Here is a 20,011-nt window from a genome sequence, read left to right as displayed (position 1 = left end):
TCACGGACCTGGATGGAACATGGCAGGGTCACACTCCCCAGGGGATTCATGAATGTTCATGGAATACTTGGCACAAGTTTGAGCGCATTCATTTGATCAACACAAGCCGGAATGACTGAGGAGGTGAGGAAGCCACGGTGTGTGTGTGTGCGGATATTGTCATTTCCAGGCAACTTTCATTACTTTTACTGGGAAATATCTGACGTGACTAACGAATCATTGCAAACAAAACATTGTAATTAACATTTTAATATTTTGATATGTTTAAATGGTTTTTGATAGTTTAATGCTAATATGAATGTTTGACCTCAAATTCCAAAAGAAAATGAGATTCAAAAGAGCAAGAGTTAAAAAAAAAATGCGAGTATATGAGGTCATTTGGAGTCAGTACGGCTAAATTAAATGAGTATTTTAGAATTCAAAATATATTTAACCATAACAATTTCAAGTACCCTTCGATATAAACCACATTAAGTTCACTGCAGTGGCATTCTCATGCCAAGAGTGCACTCTGTGCGCCAACATACTTTACTAATCCAGCCTTTCCCAGCCCACGCATAAAGAACGGGGCAAACAGACATTTCTGTTTTATGTGAAGCTTGAAAAACAACAACAACACACAGGGGTGCACAAGCACGGCGGGCTCAAGTGGCACACGAGTCTCAAGGCCAACGAGTTCTTCACTTAAAGTGAGCGTGTCGCAATTTAACTTTAAGAGGATGGGTGACATTAAACAAACGAGAACGACTTCGCTGGCCAAATTTTATGCCAGTGTTCCCGGGAGAGATGAAATGCAATGTGTGATTTATCTATCAAAAGATGCACTCAAACTACAGCGAGACCACAAGTAATCACATTTGAAGACTGCAGTGCTAACAAAGATGATTCTACAGGGTCTGAAATATTTGGAAACTTAACTGATCATTCTCAATTTCAAGTTGCTGTGGTAATCAATCTCAGGGTTATTTGCATTCAATGGATCAATGCACCAGCGGGGTAGAACATAAATGTCAGGGGTCAACTATCAAAAACAATCACGGCTGACTAGGTTAGTGGCATCAATGCCATGGTAACGTTTGAAAGACTTTACTATCAGCTTTCTATGCATGGTCCTTTCAAATGCAATTTGGTATGAAAAAATTGATTCCTCAACTATATCAATAATAATGATTTTGATTTGTCTGTGACTACAATAAAATGCAAAACCTTGACTAAGATCCCAATCAAAGACTGTCATCAGCCTTCATGTCCGCTCTCCATCCTGTTCGTGTCTCGACTCTCTCCTGTGCTCACTTGGGGACCGATTCTTCATTGAAAGTGACTGGTAGGGGGTTTTTGTGTGTGTTTTATGCCGTATGGGGGCAAACACCAAAGTGCGAAACAAAATTTGAGTTCAGATAAGTCTTTGTGGATGCTCAGTGGCTGACATGACTAATGGTCTGAATGACAGATTAAAGCTGCTAACTGAGCAGGGAACTTCAGCAGGGGGTGGCTTAGGGTGTGTTTACTGGACTGTGCCGTGGAAATTGATCAGAAACTTACAAACATTGCATTATGTTTATAATCTTGGCAGCCCATATTTACTTCTAATGAACAATTTAGGTTGTAATTGTTTGTGAGTGAGCAAAATAAAAGAAAAAAAATATTTTCCAGGGATCACACTTGACTGAAATGAACAAAAGAATCAAACGTAAACAGTGTGAACACAGCTTCTAATAATGACGCGCAATAGAAAATTGTCTTACAATTTATGATCTATTTTGTAGGAAGTCACACTGTGGTAACAATTTGTCTTGATTTTTGTATTTAGCACCTGGTCCCTTCTTCCAAATGGAACGTAATGTACGTGTCTCAGTCACGCTCGATGTCTAAGTAATGAGCAGAGGGCATGCAGGGTAATTATTTCATTTGTTTAACTCGATTTAGTGAAGCAATAAGACAGTAATGAAATTATGGCAGTCATAATATAGGGAGAACTAAATTGCCGTCAGCCGGCTGTCAAACGTGTTGCCTTGTTCTCACTGAAGCTTTTTCTAAGTGTTTCTCGCCAGAGGACCTGACATTGGGGAGGGCGGACTCTGCACACGTCCTTCAGCTCCTACTTGTGTATGCAAAGGTGTTCAGAGTTTTTCTATAGAGAAATCAACATAGAGAGCAGGTAGAATTTAACAATCAAATAGGCCAAAGGATGTGTGAAAGCACAACTGAGCGCGTCAATAAAACCAACGTGCACCATTTTAGGAAAATGTCCATCTCGATCCAAACAAAAGATCGTGTAAGCAATCGATTAATTACTTGGTAAAGTGCTAAACAAGGTGATTTGGGGTCCCCGAAGTAATTACGGATATGCTAATGAACAACATACCTATCGTTACCCATAACCCCAATGTATATTCACAATGTTATTTTCTTAACCCGATGTTATCTGCTTAAACATGCTACTCCAAGTGAGTTTCTGAAATGTTACTAACGCACTCTTAATTGCCTCGAGGATAACTGTAAATATGATTTCACCTATAATTGCATTAGCTTCGGTTCATCCGTGGCATGTTCTGGATGATCACATTTGCAGTTGTGATTAAAGTCATCTACTTCTACATTAGCCCCCGCTCGTACTTGGAGTGCAGAAAGATGGGATTAGTCAGATAAGGTTAAAAGATTGGATGCGACGAATGCTAATGGTTGGTAAAAGTGACCCACGGTTGTTTGATTTTAATCTATTAATGGAAAAGCGAGTAAAGCTGTTGCCATTAGACTTTTTTGTTTACCAACTCTCGTCTCTAGCGGAGCAAAGAAAGCATCCGCATTACAAGGACCGCAGGGTTTCTATCATGAAAAAGCTCCGGGAAAAAAACACTTTGATTGCCTCAATTGATATGCCTGCTGGGGTGATCAAGCACAAAAGGGCTGATTGGAAATTTCACAGTGCGCTGCTGCTAATTTACAAGGTGCCACTGTTTTTTGAGGAGTGTGCCAGTGGTGTAAATATCCATGTTTAATCTTAAGAGTTACCGTTTTGGACTCTTCTGTGGTCAGGGAAAAATTGCAGCTTTCCCACAAAAAGAACCCGGGGGCTGTTTGTTCTAGCTTTTAACAATATCAGCATCCCCTGTTCTCTGCGGATTTTACCTAAGTGGTCAATTACTACCGCTGACAATAGTGACTGCCTTTGCCACATTTTGAAGCAGGGAACCCTAATCAATTAAGTATGAATCGAGCTTTTATCAAACAACTGAGGTCAATGTGGTTGTACACTAAAAAGCAAGCACCTGGATTGAACCATTAGGAAATGACTGCAGTATCAGTTTGAGTTAAGATCTGGGCATAATTAAATCTGCAAGGATGGATGGAATATTTGACGAGGAAATTGTGGCATTCAGTTTACATCAAAAATCCTTTTATTTGTCTTTTTTTTTATTGCCATCTAAGCTTAATGACATCAGAATGCTTTACCCAAATTAATCTTAACTATATACCTTAATGCTGGCTGAAAGTAGATTTAGAAATATGACGTTGTGGGTTGTGAACGCAGCAGTATGCGCAAAGATCAATTCCACTTACAGGCGAGCTGATACAGTATCTTCCTGATTCTTTTTGACAGAAGTGCCTTGTAACAAATGTAGTCCTCTGATGAAGAACAATGTAGGTGGAGTATAAAAAGTGTTTCATGAACGGAAGAAGATGAATGTGCACATTTTATGTAATCTTCTGGATGGTTCCAGGGCTTTATACCCAATGACTATTTATTGTACTATCTTTAGGTTTGACATATCATTCATTCATACCATTGCTCTTTGCTCTCGCTCCCAGTCCTTATTTTTAAATGGATTCTCACGCCTGGAATATTTTCTGGTCTGTACCGCCTATTACGTCACCCAACCACTTGCTTACCTCCTTGGAGGGGACTCTGGATCCCTTCCTCCGAGACCACCAGCTTTCCACCATGGCTATGACACAGGAGAGCAACACGCCGGCCGCTAGGACACAGAAGACGCCGGCGAAGCTATGGATGTCCAGGGCGTTGCTTTGGTGCGATTGCACCGAGCTGTAGAGTTCACAGGGGCCGTCTTTTGGCCACCACTTGAGTTTGAGTATATCCATGTCGCCGTTCTGTTGAAGTTCCAAGATTCTAGGGGTGTCGATAAAGAAAACAGAAAGGTAAATACAAGGGTCCCTTGATGAGCCAACAGCTTGAATAGTAACCTCTACTGTTTTGGATCGAATTTCCGCTGGCTTGATCAGACTCTCTGCTGGAGGGGGGTATTGACCAAACATTTGTTAACAAAGGACTTTGAATTCTTTGTAAGGTGTCTGCATTTGAGTTTCATCTATTTGCCCTGTCTAATGCAGCTGCTAGATTAGTTTCTCAGGCTGATTGCAGACTATTTAGTTGGGTTTTAAGTTGGAATCAAATGATAGTAATTTATATTGTTGCATTTTAATGTTTTACATGAATGGTTTTGTACTTCTGAATTAATGTTAAGAAATGAGATGCGTGAGGTGCATCAGCAACTGGATGTTTATTACCATACTTGTTGTAAAAATGGAATATTTACGATGGAGTGTTTCTCTTTAGGGCCTGATTTACGAAGATCCTAGCTGAAAACAAGTGGAAGTGTAGTACGCAGACATACGTGTGTGTATATGCGTGGGGTTGCCTAACTAATTTTCGTGAGTGGCCGACCGTCAGCTACTCCTTATATTGTAGATGTAACTGCCAACACCAAATACCATGTTGTATCACATGACCTTTATCAATAAAACGTATGTCTCCTGGCAAGATCCAGCTGGCCACCACAAAGCAATAAAGTGCACACAATCTATTTTATGTTTTACAGTAACACCCAACTATATTTATGATTTCTGTGGCTATGAAGCAAAGCATGAAAAGTGCACTCAATGAGTATCATTGTCAATGGACTCTTAAATAGCCACACTTAGCCCTTTGTTCTCTCAGTATTATTGGAACATAGCTACAGATGCAAGGCAATGCACTTGGCATTCACAGCATGTTTTTGTGGTTCAATAATGCTTAGCAATGCTACAAATTGCATTGCTGAATAACAATACCTCACTGAAATTTTTATGGAATTCCAGAAATGTTTACCCGAGCGCAAATGTTCTCCTCTTTAAATTTGTTATTCTGCCTTTTAGACACAGTATTGAAAGCTGCAGAATCAGCCAGCACAATTCATCCCAGGTTTGATAAATCACATAGCATATACTAAATAATCTATTTGAGCATACTCCGCTCATGATGCGTAACATGAACTGCACGGTAATATTGCTGCTTTAGTTATTAGTCAAATTAATGCCCGGTATTAGCCATGCAAGCATTTAATAAATCAGGCCCTTAAGGAGCTCAAGGCAAAAAACTAATGTTTTATGATAGTGATAGTTTGGACTCATACATTAAATATTATCTCAAATACGTGTAACGGATCTCAATGGGGAACTCTGTTTCAAAGTCAACCAAATCAAATGTTTAAAATAGCAGCTTGCAACCACACATAAAAACTACAAACAAGTGAAAAGCTGCTTAATTTCTTAGTGAATAATTGATATAACCGACTGTGCAATTTTCATTATTATTAAACCAAAAGGAAACATGAAGGCTATAAGCAACACATTACTGACAACACCACAGACATTTCTGGAATTGCCGTAGAGCCTCTGTTCCATTTGAGGGCAGTGTTGTTCCACGATATCCCTTCCCCGAGTCCAGAACACCAAACTGGGCTGTCAGACTCATCGTGGCTAACATTAATATGTCTTGCAGCACATCGAGAGTACACCGCCACAATGTCATTATGCAGCCTAGCCTTAGTCCAGCGATTGATAGCTTCAGAGAGAATACAGCTCAGAGGTTGATGGGGTCCCTCTGCTAGCCTTCAGCTTATGATTTTAGTGGGTCATTCTTGCTGGGGTGCAAATGGATGCACGCACGCACGCACACACGGACACACACACGTTACATGCATTCTCAACCTCTGTTTGTTCCCAACTGAGTGCTTAAAAAGGGTGATGTAGAGTGCAGGCGAGGAGAGACAAAAAGAAGAAGGGCAAATTGGGAACACAAAGACAATGCTGCTTCTCATCATACCAGCACAAAAACATGTGTTACTGGCAAAATAACAACCTTCAATACTCACAAATAAAGTCGGTTAGAGGGACAATTATAAAGTTAACGACCCAGAAATATGTGATTTGGACATTGCGACAGATGTTGTGGAATTTCCTTGAGGAGGAAGAACCTTTTTGCAAATCCAGTGACAACCAGCTGACAACAATGACAGTGAACGTCCCTCATCTTTATCAGGAACACACAAGATGGCTAGGCATCGAGTCATGCAAATGAGCCTCGCCGATGCTTTACATAATTAATTTCCTCCACAATAGCCGGAGAAACAGGGCCCATTAGATTGTGAATCTGCTCAAAAGTTTTAGCATGACAACAATGTTACTGTCGTTCAGGGATCATTCTTTTATCACATCCTGGACCCATGTGAGATAGAAGTTATTTAAAATGCATGCTGAGACTGGAAATGAGAGGATAACTCCTTTGACCCAACCACCCCTAAGCATATTGGACAATGTTCTAATGCGAATTGACCTCAACTACCTTGTGGCAGATATCATTCCAATTAATGGAGGACTCCCACTTTGATGTGAGACAATCCTTGAAAGTTTTGCCAAGGTCAGCTGAAAATCAGAAAGAACCTCATTCTAACTTGTTTGGACAAGTCAACGGTGATGTCACCTGGGCTTTTTAAGATGGCAATAAAGAAAGGCCCTCTTTTCCCATCTCCGTAAAAGTCAAAAACGGCGGTAAAGGGGAAGACAGATGGCTTTTCATAGCAAGTATATTCAAGCCTTTCCCCAAACTTTGGGACCCAAAGTTTGTCAAACTTATTATGTATCTGTCAACAACATATGCTATACATACAGAGTGTGCTGGAAATGTTCCAGGACTAGTGTCAAGGTCCGGCCACAAAGATGTATTAAGAAATTCAGTGGATAATTGATGCTCACTAAAACTAACGCTGACGAATGGAAAATTTACCAGCAGTAAAATTGAGTAAACCCTAAAAAAAATAATAAATAAGAAAAAAAATAGATGGATAAAATGTCTTCATACAAAGAGAAACATGAACAACTATGATTGGATTTATGTGGGGGGGGGGGGGCTTATTCCAGCAAGCTAGTGATTTGTGATCCATTTGAGGATAAAAGCATATACTTAATAAATGTCAACATGTTGGCATTTCAAGTTGAAAAGGGTACAACAACAACAAAGAATAACTAATAATGCAAAAACATAAGGAAGAAAAATCCCCTATGGTCTTTCCATTAAAAGCTGATAGTGGACGAAAGATGTGACTTGACTAAGCTGCAGTAACTTCAAGAGGCTAAAAGTGCACTTGCAATGGAGTGCCGTAGCTCTTCCCTTTAATATGATGTCGTCTGCCCATGGCGCTCATCATCCATCATTTGATACTATGCAATTGTTCTGTAAGATCACCTGAGCCCATTTAACAAAATCCATCATGAAAGTCTTTTTTTTTTGCAGTTTCTTAAGAATGCACTTCATGCAAACTTGGCAGGATTACTAAGAACATACTCATGTCTTTATTCAACATAGGACGTGGTTATTTTACAGTATATTTTCTTTGGACATGCTTGAAGATTTTAAAAGAATAAAAGCACTGTACAACAAATCGTGATTTTTGCCAAAAGAGACTTTTGCATTATTCGGAAGAAAGCTGTTCAGTAAAATTTTCCGATGTAGTGAAATACTTAAGTTTTCAATTTTTTCCCCCGGAAATGTCAAGTACGCAGTTGACATTGGATGCTGATGCGGACCTCTGACAACATCTTAAATAACTATAATAGTGTAATGTATTTTTTGTTGATTTAAACAAAAAAAGTACATGACAATCATTTTGAAACTCAAAATAGCGGTCACCGTTGTTCTTCATTTATCCGGAGCCTGTGGCTGACAGGCGGGATAAAAGGCCACTGTGCAGCAGTCTGACAAAAACATGGCTTGAGTCAAAGGTTTCCCGTGGTACACCATCTGTCTCTATCACTAATTTGGCTGGAGCTGTCTCACTGAAATATGCCTTAACCCCAAAACACACAACCACACATACTTTTTTGTTGTGTCACAAATGACAATAGCATTGTGGGGATTCAACATGTAAATTATTCAGAAACAATGGCAATGTGAGAAAATATTAGAATTGTGTTCTTGTGAATAACCAAAGTATGAGCAGGAACATTTGTGTCACTATTTTCAATCTTTGATGATCGTCCAATGGAAATTTATCAGAATTAATAATGTGGTCGATTAACGCTGTGATGTAGCCTGTGGATTGTCATTATTACACTTTTGGGGTTTATTCGTGTTAATTTGAGTCATAAAAATGACAGCTTTTAGCATTTTAGCATATTAGCGATGACCAATTTACAAAATTCATGATTGTCACATGAATAAAAGTTTTTGTGTTTGCTTTTACAGTTTTGGCAACCAAAATCACAGCAAGGTGACAATTTTCTTCACAAAAGTAGCAGTGCTTCCCTTCTCTTGCCTCCAGTAACACCGTGATGTAAAGCGGTGCATTAATATATACATATTTAGTTCTTCACCTCTGAGTGTTATATCTTTGGAAATTCCGCAACACACTAATTCAAGTATACATTTCCATGCAATGTAGGTCTCAATGTCAATGTTAGTCTGATGCATTAGGGGATTAGTTTTTTTGCGTGCAGATTAAATGTGATTTCGAGTAAGTGTCAGTTGACCTGCGTGTGCATTTTCACATTTTAATGGCCAGTAGCTACATAAACAATACATAAGCGCATGCGTGTATGGGAATGTGCTCCTGAAACAGCTGTTGTGTGTGTCTGTGTGTGTAATACGTGATCACCTTGCTTTAACATCGTTGACTTTGACTGGGGAGATCTATAATGACTTTAACACTCCCACTGGATGTTAAAAGCAAATGAGGAGAAGGTAGCCCGCCTGGCGGAGGGGGCAAATGTCCGCCTTACGAGTGTGTCAGTTTGTGTGTGTGCGTGCGCTTCAGCTCCCCGACACATTGTTCTCGCTCTCTGCAGTGGCGGACTGGATGTTACCATGGCAACTTGAGGCCAGCAGCCTTGATGGCGGGGTGATCACGCATTATTAATTGAGTCGAGCGGGTAGGTGGGTGGGAGACAAGGGAGGGTGGTGGAAAAGGAAATGACAAATAGTGTATGATAGGGTGTCGATGTTTTTAGAGTGTGTCAGCTGCTATCATCATTACGGTTTGAGATTGAAGCTATATTTAGGTTTATATGTCAAGCAAATTGGCAAAGCCAATTTGACTTTGTGCCAGTCAGTGTCGACAAAAAAAAACAAAAAACAATAGGAGGCTGCACAACTAAATGCATTCAAGGTTGGTGTATTTTTAAAAAGAAGGTTGGAATATCATCAATATCCATTTGAAATTTTTCATCTCAGAATAAAAAACGTATTTCTCTGTAGCAGCTGCAGTTATTTAACATGCAGATGAGTTTGCCGATCATGCATCAGGTGGGACAGTTGAGAGCCTTTCAAAAGTGCTTTGACATACTCCTAACTGCTCCCGCAAGAGGCGATGAGCCTCAAAATGTCGTCACGCTGCCGCGCTACGACCGCCACTGCAAAATATTTCTGCGGCAGCTACATTCTCTTTTCTCGATGACTTTTGCCTCGCACGCCTCCTCGACGGCGGCAAACAATTCTCCGCCAGAGACAGTGGAAGTGGGAAGTCGCCGTGAGGTGAGAGGTGGAGGGGGAGTGATTGGAGTGACTCATAGGACATGATGGAATATAGAGTAAGAAATTGAGAGTAGGTTCTGTCGAGATCGAGGTCTGACAACAAAATCAGACGATGTGTGGAAAGTGGGTGGCGAGGGAGAGAAGACAAAAGGATGAAATGGACAAACAGAAGAGGCGTGGAGAATAAAATGAGCTGAGAGAAGGTAGAAGATGAGTGCAGTGGATGGACATGAAGTGCAGAAATGAGTTTGTTTACTCTGAGATGAACGTGTGACTGTCAGCTCCTTAGATGAGAACAACACTGGGCTGACAGCTCACTTACTACTGGCTTAACGCTGACATCATCACCTGGTCTGTATTGCGTATTAAATTCATCTTTGGAAAATAATGTCTTTTTTTTGGGTGGGGGGGGCTGTGACTGGAGGTAGATGGGCATAAAACTGCATTTTGAGTTCAAATCTCCTATGAGTGAGTTATTGGGCTTTCACGATAACCAAAAGTTGAGTGGATATCTCAATTTTTGAACCAATGATTCGATACACTGTAAAGTATTGAGAGTTGAGAATATCAACTGTGCCTGTGTTTGTCTTTGAAGGGACATTCATATGTTCTATGTGTTGCACCGTGACGTGGGGACATTTCTTTCAAGCACTTATGGCAAATGGTATTGGTCTACTTGACTACGTGAATTCCATCTCAAACGGGTGGCTGGGAATTGCTTCCATACCACTTTTCTCAATGAGCTCGAAAGATCCGCAATTTCAGGGTTATTAGTTTTATTTATTTTGTTACTTCCATCTGCTCTCCTCGCATACAGTAATTGAGCAAAAGTAGCATTCGAGGTAGTCAGAGTTTTTTTTTTGCTCATCCTGGTCAGACGATCATCATTGGATTGAAGATCATGATGGAGGAGGCTTGCAGGAGAAATGTATCTTCTTTGTTGTTGTTGTTTTTATTTTCATTAACTTGTCTGTAATTGGATCTAGGAGTTGGAAGGATAGTTCTGTCATTTCAAAGACAATGCAGGTTTCTGTCCTAGAACAATGTGTTTTTTGCCTTTTGATATTGTATCGTTTCAGGCTTAGTGTGCGCCATAACAGCCAAGACGAGGAGCTCGATCAGGGAAGATTTCTCCTTTGAAAGAGATTAACCATGAAATTATGATCATGGTCTTTACTGTTATGTGACCCGCATTCATCTGAGAATAAGTCAATATCGCACATCCTCAATGGGGTTGTTTAATGGACTGTGGCTAGTGGAGTCTCTCGATCACACATCGGTCTTGCTGTTGAATGCACGAGCCTTTGAAAATGGCCAGTTAACTGTCGCTTTCACGCAATGAAATCAGGAGCATTGTTCTCGAGCGAGAGCGAGCGTTTGTATCCTCAGGCTCACAAACCGGGCTATGCCGAACTTCTCTAAACAACTGTGGTCACTCAATGGTACCGTGTTCTCTAACGAATTCCGATACAGGCTGAAGTGAGACGTAAACACAGTTGGTGCCTGATTACAACAATGTGTCACATTTCATTGTTTCCCCAGGAGCAATTCTAAACTATTTTACAACAAAATAGAACAAAAAAACCCCACAAACTAACACTTGCAACACTGAGTTGGATTTGTCAGTAAAGTCCTTCTTCCTAATTCACAACTTCCTTGACTACAGGACTAAATTGTTCATTTGATGAATTCCAAAGTATTTTATTATTTAAATCTGAACGGGATGAATGAATACCAAATAGATTTGTTTGTACCAATGAATCGTTACCACATAGTAAAATGAGTCAAAATATCTGATAAACAGTTAGTGATAGTGAACCGCATCATTTTGTTGATTTGTCCAATACAGCAGCAGGTCTGTGTGTTCTCATCAAGAGCGGCAAGATCAATTAATAAAAAGAGGCTCATCTTATTCAAACACTTTGCTTGTTTTTTGGGTTTTTTTTGGGGGGATAAAAGCTGGAAGAACAAGGCTGAAGCACAGCCACACGTCAATAGACGTCAAGACATTCAGCACTGCTAGCACATTTAGCTTTTGATCAAGACTCATTTCTGGTGCCAGATTTTACTCACTCTAATGATCATACTTGTATGAAGACATGTTATGGTGGCAAAACATGCTGAGCTCCGCGTTACAATCACACTACGTTCAGAGTGAGTGTTTCAAATGATTTTGAAGATGGATGATTCTAGCTGACCCAGACATATTAGACACAGCAGAGAACAATGATGATTAAATATTAATCAGCAATACGATGAAGAAACGACTCCTAGCACACATTGAAAGTAGAAATATAGTTCCATCCATCACCAGAATAAAGTTTGGGCTTCTTTGTTTTTCTCTTGGTGTCATTAAAAATAATTCAAAATAATGGAGAAATAAGTGAAACTTTTTTTTTTTTATATAGCAAAAACTGTGTTAAAAAAAACGCAATATGTTAGCCTTTTTAAATATAGTGTCGCTGACAATATCATCTTTTTTATTCATCTGTCCCAAAAATAAATTAGCTGGCACGACACTTCCCCTTCAATTATTTAAATGAAAGCAACCTCCACAATACTCCCAAAAATGTCTCTTGCAGTGAAAGTACTTTTTTTTTTGTGTGTGGTATTAATGGAACGGTTACTTCAACCATTGCCCGTACGACCGTCAACGGCAACAGATTAGAATCCATTTTTTTTAAATTGATCTCAAGCCACAGGACAACATACATCGAGGAAGCGATTGTATTTTTTTGGTTCCGCTGTATAAGAACGCATGAATAGCACAAAGAGCACTACAGGATTAGGGACACAAAGGGAAACCAGGACACAGAAAACAAGACTATCCTACTGTGATCCCGCAGTGCCGGTCACAGAGTCGCCACGCTCCCGTTTGCATTCGGAAGCCTTACAAGAGGGGGATGAAAGGTCTTTGGTCCCTTAAGCAAACTTAGAAAAGCTTGCTAATTCCAATGAGTGTTAGGAGGATTCTGTGCGTTAGCTAAATTTTCAATTAGGCCTCATTAAGGTGGAGCGTGTGGATGAAGCGGAGCAGATCATCAAAGCTGGAACAGGATAAACAACACAGTCAAGTCAAATGTTCATTAACCGTCATTAACACGTTGAGCGTGTGAGAGAGGGAGACCTTGGCGTCATTAATAGGGAATAATAAAGATTTAATGAATTCACAAAGTGTGTGGGCTGCACTTGACTGATCGATTGCCAGCGACAGCGACAAACATTACATTACAGATGTTAGACATGCGAGGACTGCACGGGCCGTTTACAAGCATTCTGCCGGGACTCAAAACGCGAGATTTACTCGGACAAAAGCAGTTTTATGTGCACTTCAACGATGCATTTTATTTTATCTATATTGTGGCTACTTTACAGAATAAACTCAGATGCTTATTGAGTTTTTCTTCAAGGTCGGCAATAAGAAAACTTTCACAAGTCAGTTTATCGATAGATTTTTAAACTGTAATGTATTTCTGACAAATTTATTGCCCTGGGCGCCGCTTGCCAGAATACTAAAAGCATTGAAAAAACAGTTTGTAAGCGACATACACGGCTAACTTTGTTTTCATTGGTCCCTGCAGCACTTTAATGTAATCTGAGGAGAACTTTGAGGGGGAGAAATTGTTTCAACACAAGCAACACTAGTTTAACCTCAATTTATTGTTTGGGTAAGATATGAAAAGAAAATAAGTAAGCTGTCAAAAGAAAAATGACAAAAGCAAGCTTGGCTGGCTTAAAATGTAAATTCAGTGAAACCTCCCTAAGGTCATTAAATGCAGAAAGACAGTTACAATTTGAGCAGGCTGAACGAGCAGAACAAAGACGTCATTCGTGGGTTTTTGTTTAAATGTTTCTGCAGTAGGTTGGATCCCAATTTATATTAAAAGTAAAACAAGAATCATGGAAAAATACCAATGTCGGTAATGTGTGAAAGAATATGGAAGAGAAGTAATTCAAGTTATTTTAGCAGAAGAATTAATCATACTATACAATTTTAAATAAAGTATATAAGAGTACACTCATGCACACACATACACACAAATTTAGACCCCCCCCCGCTCCCTTCAATTGTTTCCTCTCAGGGCTTCAAACCAACTTGTGTGTAGCTGTCAGTTGAAATTAGCAGACTACCGGTATCCCTTTCCACTGGACTTTTTCTGACTCTGGCAAATCTGCAGGCTGTCTGCATCCATCAGAAAAACACACAACGACAAAAACACAAAGTCAGCCGCTGCATTTGTTCTCTTGCTGCAGCAAACACGCCCAGACGGAGGCGCTTCACCTGACCTCTAACAATGGCTTCTTCTTCACAACAAAGTGGTTGAAAATGAGGATGTTAGAGGAGGCTGTCTACTTCTAAAGACAATGGCCTCCTCTTTCTCTCTCTAAAGTGTCAGAGACAATCAGTCCTTCCTCATCCCTAAAAATACCTCCAGGGATCTGCAGGCAGTCGCTGAGAGAAAGGAAGTTAAATAAGACGACAAACATACACAAGCAAAATGCACTGTGCCTTTTTAGGTATGGCGTACTATTTTCTTCTTCTTACTGATTGCTGTTGTCTATTGATTTTAGGAATATAAACTCATGAGAGCATCTTTTTGCCATTAAGATCTCTTTGACAAAATATATTTTGATTCAACATAGGGAAGCTTTTCAAAGAAATTCAACTTTAAATACTTGATTAAAGTTATATATTAGCAATGGACAACATGAATATATGATCCCACTCAAATGTGAAATAAGCAACAAAATGGATTATTGATCTGGATCACTCACGCCAAGAACCTCAATTGACAGAATCTTGAATTGGCTGGAAAGAAACGTCTTTGACAAAAATGTCTCGTGTTTGCTGTTGTCCTTGCTATGTGTTAAATATAAATAAACCGAAGAGACAAGCGATGAGTGGCACAAACCATAAAAATGTAGCTTTGTCTCTACAAAGAATGTGTGTTGTCAGAGTTTGAATGCTACAGGCAAATGTTGGCCTTTTATAAAACATGTCGCATTTTATGTGCATGTGTCTGTGTTTAAACTCCCATATGCACGTTTGTACTTTGCCTCACCCCTTCCAATATTCTTTCTTAGTTCTGTACTACTAAAGTGAATTTAACATAATACATATTTTACTCTTATCTCAACTTTTCTTTTATTCTCGCTAAGCATGCACCAGGCATGTGAAGGCTAATGAGTGGTGTTTAACAATAGATCCGTTCACACAATTAAACTGTAGTGTGGTTTGTGGGGTCGAAACCAATTGCATATATGGCCTTCGACAGTAATTAGCATCTCGTTGATAGAGATAGTGAGCAACATATTAATTCTGCTCAGAAACACTCGTAAAGAAAAAGTCGCTCTCAAAATATTTGCTTTGACAATTCCATTGAAAAACTGACTTATAATTTATAGAAATTGAATAGAGCCATGACAGACCAACAATGATCATACTAAGGCTTCTATATATTCCCTCTTCTTGGAAAGATCCCTGGGAACATTCATTAAAAGAGGAAAGCTGTGCTATAAAGACACGAGTACTCCATACGCAGGCCACCAAGAAACCCTTGAATTTATACGACTGCAGCTGCAATGGGGGGGCTGCGAGGCATCTACGGACCTCAAGGAAACAGCCAAGGCACAACTCACCACTGGATCGGTAAAAAAAATAATAATAACAATGTGATTTGAGACTATGGTTGCTGCAAATGAATTCACTGCAGGTATCATCGCAGTAGATATATATGTGTTAAATAATCATAGAGTTGAATGTAAATAATTGAATAAGCATGAGAGCATGTTATGATAAATGGACAAATATGTAATCAGGGATATATGCATGTTTAACTCACGATGCCCTTGGCATGCGATTATATTTTTGATGGAGTCACATTCAAATGAGAAAGGAACATCTCAGGAGGGGACATTCATAATAAATGAAATGTTGTGTCCTGCTTTAACATTGTGGAGTTGACTGACGAGAGTTTCATATTTTTAGGATGAGTGACGACACTTTGATGTCGTGTTTTGGCCACGTGGAACAGGGACGACTATTTATTTATTTATTTTGATGTAAGGCCAACCTGGTGATGGTAACAGTTTGACCTTAAAGATAAATTTTTCCCTGCGTACCTAGAAATGGAAAAAAAATAATGTGTTGTATTACTGTGTGTTTACGGGAATCATGTCTTGAGACACCAACATGCATAACAAATGTTATGTTGCTAAGGGAAACTGGCAGGCTAAATAAAAAAAATGGCATAATTGACTAATTATTGTCAACTTTGACGTCACTGCCTAGTGAGACGTATGTAGCATTATTTAACTGGGTCATCTGCACCTGATTGCCAAGTTTCATGTGTTCATGAATGAATCCTATTGGGTATTTGTCAAAATCGGATATATGGATTAAAATTTGGATATACATATTAAATCATAATTGGGCACTTGCACCAGCAGTGTGAAACCAGCCATCTAATGTATATGTGTGTTGACGCATCTTGAAAGATTGTGAGATGACGTGTGAATCTCAGTGAAGAAAGCGCTAAGCAATGTAGCTTCTCAAAGACTGACAGAGTGCAATCTCCCTCTTGGAAGATATACACAGCACACAATTTATTCTGCTATTAGTTGCCGTCTAGACTAAAGAGACGATTTTCAAGCATCCCCGAAGGCAGAATTTTATCAAAGTGGACATTTTTTTATTTTGTCAAGCTGAATTTAAAGTGATGATTGAAAACCTGTATGACCTTTAGACAAGGAAAGAATAGATATGAGAATTCATTTCGGGAAAGTTATTCGTTTTTACAGACAGTTAGATTCGGAAGCAGGGTGGCTGCACTTGTGAAGTGGAAATACATACATTTGCATGTCAATCGTGTCTTTTAAGAGCAAACAATGATGCCACCTTGGGGGACCGGCTCCTACCTCTGGGAGAAAATGTCTCTGTAGGGACTGCCGTGCTGCATGGCGATGCCGTAGCCGCGATCCGGCGCATTGCTGCCCACCGTGTAGAAGGAACAGTCCTCGTCGTTGTTGGCGACGTACTCCAGCACCGCCGCATCCCACACAAAGCCAAAACGGCCGTACTTCACCTGGAATAAAATGTTAACGGTGTCAAGACATGGGACATTCTTTGCGAGTGAATGATTGAAACATTTCTGTTGATCAGATGGATCAGGGGCTGCACGCACATTCCAGATGGTCGCCAAGGACTAATTCATTACAGACAATATTTCATAAGTGTGCCGCAGCAAGGTTATTTTTCTCTTCTGAGATAGCAAATTTAAATGGAAAAACAACTTTGCTGTTTATCGTTCCCTCTCGACTCTAAATGCGGGAGTGTTATTGGCTTACTGGCTTATTTTATCCCTCCTTTGTGGGGTACTTGTAAAGTGCTACCTCCACGGCTGAATCTTTGGACCAACAAAACTTGCCTCAAATATCATACAAATTATGCATGGCATCCAGTTCCACCTTTTTTTCCAAAATCTTTTGAATGGATTGTTATTGAATGCTAAAGGCAAGCCTGTTCTTGTGTCATAATTCACAATCAGCATCTGTTCCATAATAGCCAAAGTAGTTGTTTGCACAGCCTTACGGTAACAATAAGCACACCTAATGTTTATGCAGAGAAATAAAAAGTAAAGAAAGCAACAACTCAGCGGTGACACTTGGATAACTTTCCCTCCAAACACCTTTATTTTCACTTGGTGTGTCATAAAGTTTAATGGTACTTTATGAAATTTTCAAAGCCTCTCTGTCTTTGCTGAGTGCATGTGTTTCACCTCAGTCGGCCTACGCACGCTGACGGATACCTGCGAACCGACAACCACCTATGATTGGATAATTTCACAGTTCGTAGTCCTGTGAAGTCGGCGCGTGTGTTTAGCAGTTTGGGTGTGTGCGCGCAATCATTCAGCGCAAAGCTTCAGAATGTATTTTGTTCAACTCTTTACAGCTTTTCAAACAAAACTCAACTTTTTTTTTCTTTTAAGAATAAATTCCCGACTTTCCAGTATTATTTTCCAATTCTTAAGAATATTAGCAATATATTAGCAAAAGCAGCAGTATTACACACATTCAATACCTGATTGTTTTACTTATTCACATAATGCAAATGAAATATTTGCTTTCTTTTTTTCTGTTCCAAAAATGTCTCGTGTTTATATACAGTCCACAATCTTTTGACCTTGGCGGTGTTGGTTGTTTGTCAACTTTCCCTGATTTCCTTTTTTTTCATAGCTTACAATTTTCAGAGAGCAGACTTGAGAATAAAAGCGTCTTTTCAATGGATCCGTTAAATAGCTGCAAGGTTGCAACATTCATTGTAACACTTCGAAGATGAACTCATTATTTTACACTGATAAACTTTATTTTCTACTTCTCTTGCCAATGTGTCTACAGGTACTTCTTTTATGACCTGAACAACAATGGATAGGAGAGGCTCTTGTCCTTGAATCACAAATACATCGCATCAGTGATGTTGATGACAGAAGAACATGTGTGTTTCTGTGGAATTTCTTATCATGCGGGTTGAACTGTTGACATGCATGATGGATAGCTTGCTGCTGAGTTTATATCATGCCACAAAGTGCTTAAAAAAAAAAAGCTAAACACCCGTGATCTCTTCCTGACTGAATAAACGACATAACCTGTAATTTTGCCAGCATCTGCTCCATGCCGCATCTTTGACTGAGGCCACTTAAGAAGGATTATCACAAGCCTGCTGGCATGTTTGTGTTGATGACTGAAGTACTTAAGTCATGATCGGGACTGATTTGAAGTTTGCTGAGTGGGAACTACACATGTATTGGCAATCAGGCTTAATTCGAGCTGTCAGTCACCACATTAAAATGCCAACAACTTCAATGTAAAGTTCAGATAACAGTTGGTTCCTTTCTTTTACCCTGTGGCAATGATATGCTGCCTCACACAGGTCAGCCGTGGAACGGCATTTGGTTTGGGGGAAGAGACTTGATGGTGATGATGTTAAAAATCAAACCATGAGGAGTCCAATGACCTGGAACATGTAGCTGTTTAATAAAAAAAAAAATGAAATGCAGAAAGAATTGGACTCAGAGGTTATGGTAATCCCACTTCAATCAAACAAAAACACCTTAAAAATAGCTTTTATGAAGACTAACCCGCAATGTCGATCTCATTAAGTGTTTTGGGTGCAAACATTTCACAATTTTAAACCATGCCTGGAGTATACAGCAACATTTTTAATCAAATGGATGCACAAATTTGTATTTGTGTAAGGCCATACTGTTTGCGCTTAGTACCATCTTGGGAGCTTTTAGTGCTTTTATTGTGTGGGCATAAGAAACCCGTTGACTTTTGCCTCGAGTGAACTCTGTGCTAAAAGTGTTGACTCTGAGGTCTTTGCTGTAGCATGTCTAAAGTTGCGCCGAGGTAAACTTGGTCAAAGGTCCCTCAAAGCGCATCAACATGGCTCCCAGCAGCCCGACAACACACCTACACATCACTCCTAACCGTAACGTCAGACCTTATTTTTTCGCCTCTCACAATTGACACCCTGCTAAGATCCATAATCACAGAATTGAAGGCGCCTCGGTGATTTGCTTATATTTCCATTACTTGTGTCACTCTTAATTTTGATTCTCTCTACCTGGGGAGCAGAGTAAATGAACACAATCTTGTTTTTATTTCGTTGTTTACCTAGAATGTGTCTTGTTTTTTCCCTTTTCCGGGAGCTGTTACATGGTACTGAAATACACTTAATAAAAGTAGTGGCAAAGTTATGAGGTTACAAAATGAAATAGCAGTAGAAGAAAAAAAACTATGATTTTAGTGAACTGAGGGCCTCGAGTACTTGGTATGCATTCAAAAAAATCATCCTTCCATTTAAAAAAAACCCAAACTTGGTACTTTATGCTGTTGAGTGAAAAAAATCCTTTCGGTTAGAGTTCAGTTCTAAATCTGTGAATAAACAATATCCATCATCATCCAGCCCTGCCTGGGTTTCAGCCGGGTACCCGGGCATGGTAGAACTCTGACATTTCCATAGCTGTGAATGGTTGTTTGTCTTTATGCGCCTTGCTATTGACTGTTTGAGGAAATGACGATACTGCATAATAAGGATTTCAAAAGTTAAGTGAAATAAATTATGTGACTTTTCCCCAAAAAAATTTCGTGTCCAACAAAGAGTTAACTTGTATCTCAAATGTCTACTTTAGCTTCGTGCCTGTT

At 39.6% G+C, this 20,011-nt stretch overlaps 1 protein-coding gene across 5 annotated transcripts in view; it reads right to left on the bottom strand.

Moving 5' to 3' along the window:
* The window catches only part of grid2 (glutamate receptor, ionotropic, delta 2), a 262,360-nt gene that overhangs the window by 7,200 nt on the left and 235,149 nt on the right, over positions 1 to 20,011 (bottom strand). For all 5 annotated transcript variants that reach the window (XR_015065893.1, XR_015065894.1, XM_085910345.1 and 2 more), the window contains exons 15-16: positions 16,724 to 16,890; positions 3,892 to 4,129 (exon numbers count right to left, since the gene is read on the bottom strand). Coding sequence is in view for 3 of the 5 variants with exons in the window: in XM_085910345.1 (XP_085766471.1) it covers positions 3,892 to 4,129; positions 16,724 to 16,890 (405 nt within the window). In the remaining 2 variants the exon portion in view is untranslated. The remainder of the gene's footprint in view (positions 1 to 3,891; positions 4,130 to 16,723; positions 16,891 to 20,011) is intronic.

The sequence above is a fragment of the Syngnathus leptorhynchus genome, chromosome 4, assembly GCF_054491065.1.
Source record: "Syngnathus leptorhynchus isolate UIUO chromosome 4, UIUO_Slep, whole genome shotgun sequence".
NCBI classification, from domain to species: domain Eukaryota; kingdom Metazoa; phylum Chordata; class Actinopteri; order Syngnathiformes; family Syngnathidae; genus Syngnathus; species Syngnathus leptorhynchus.
This window is presented reverse-complemented; position numbering and strand designations above follow the sequence as displayed.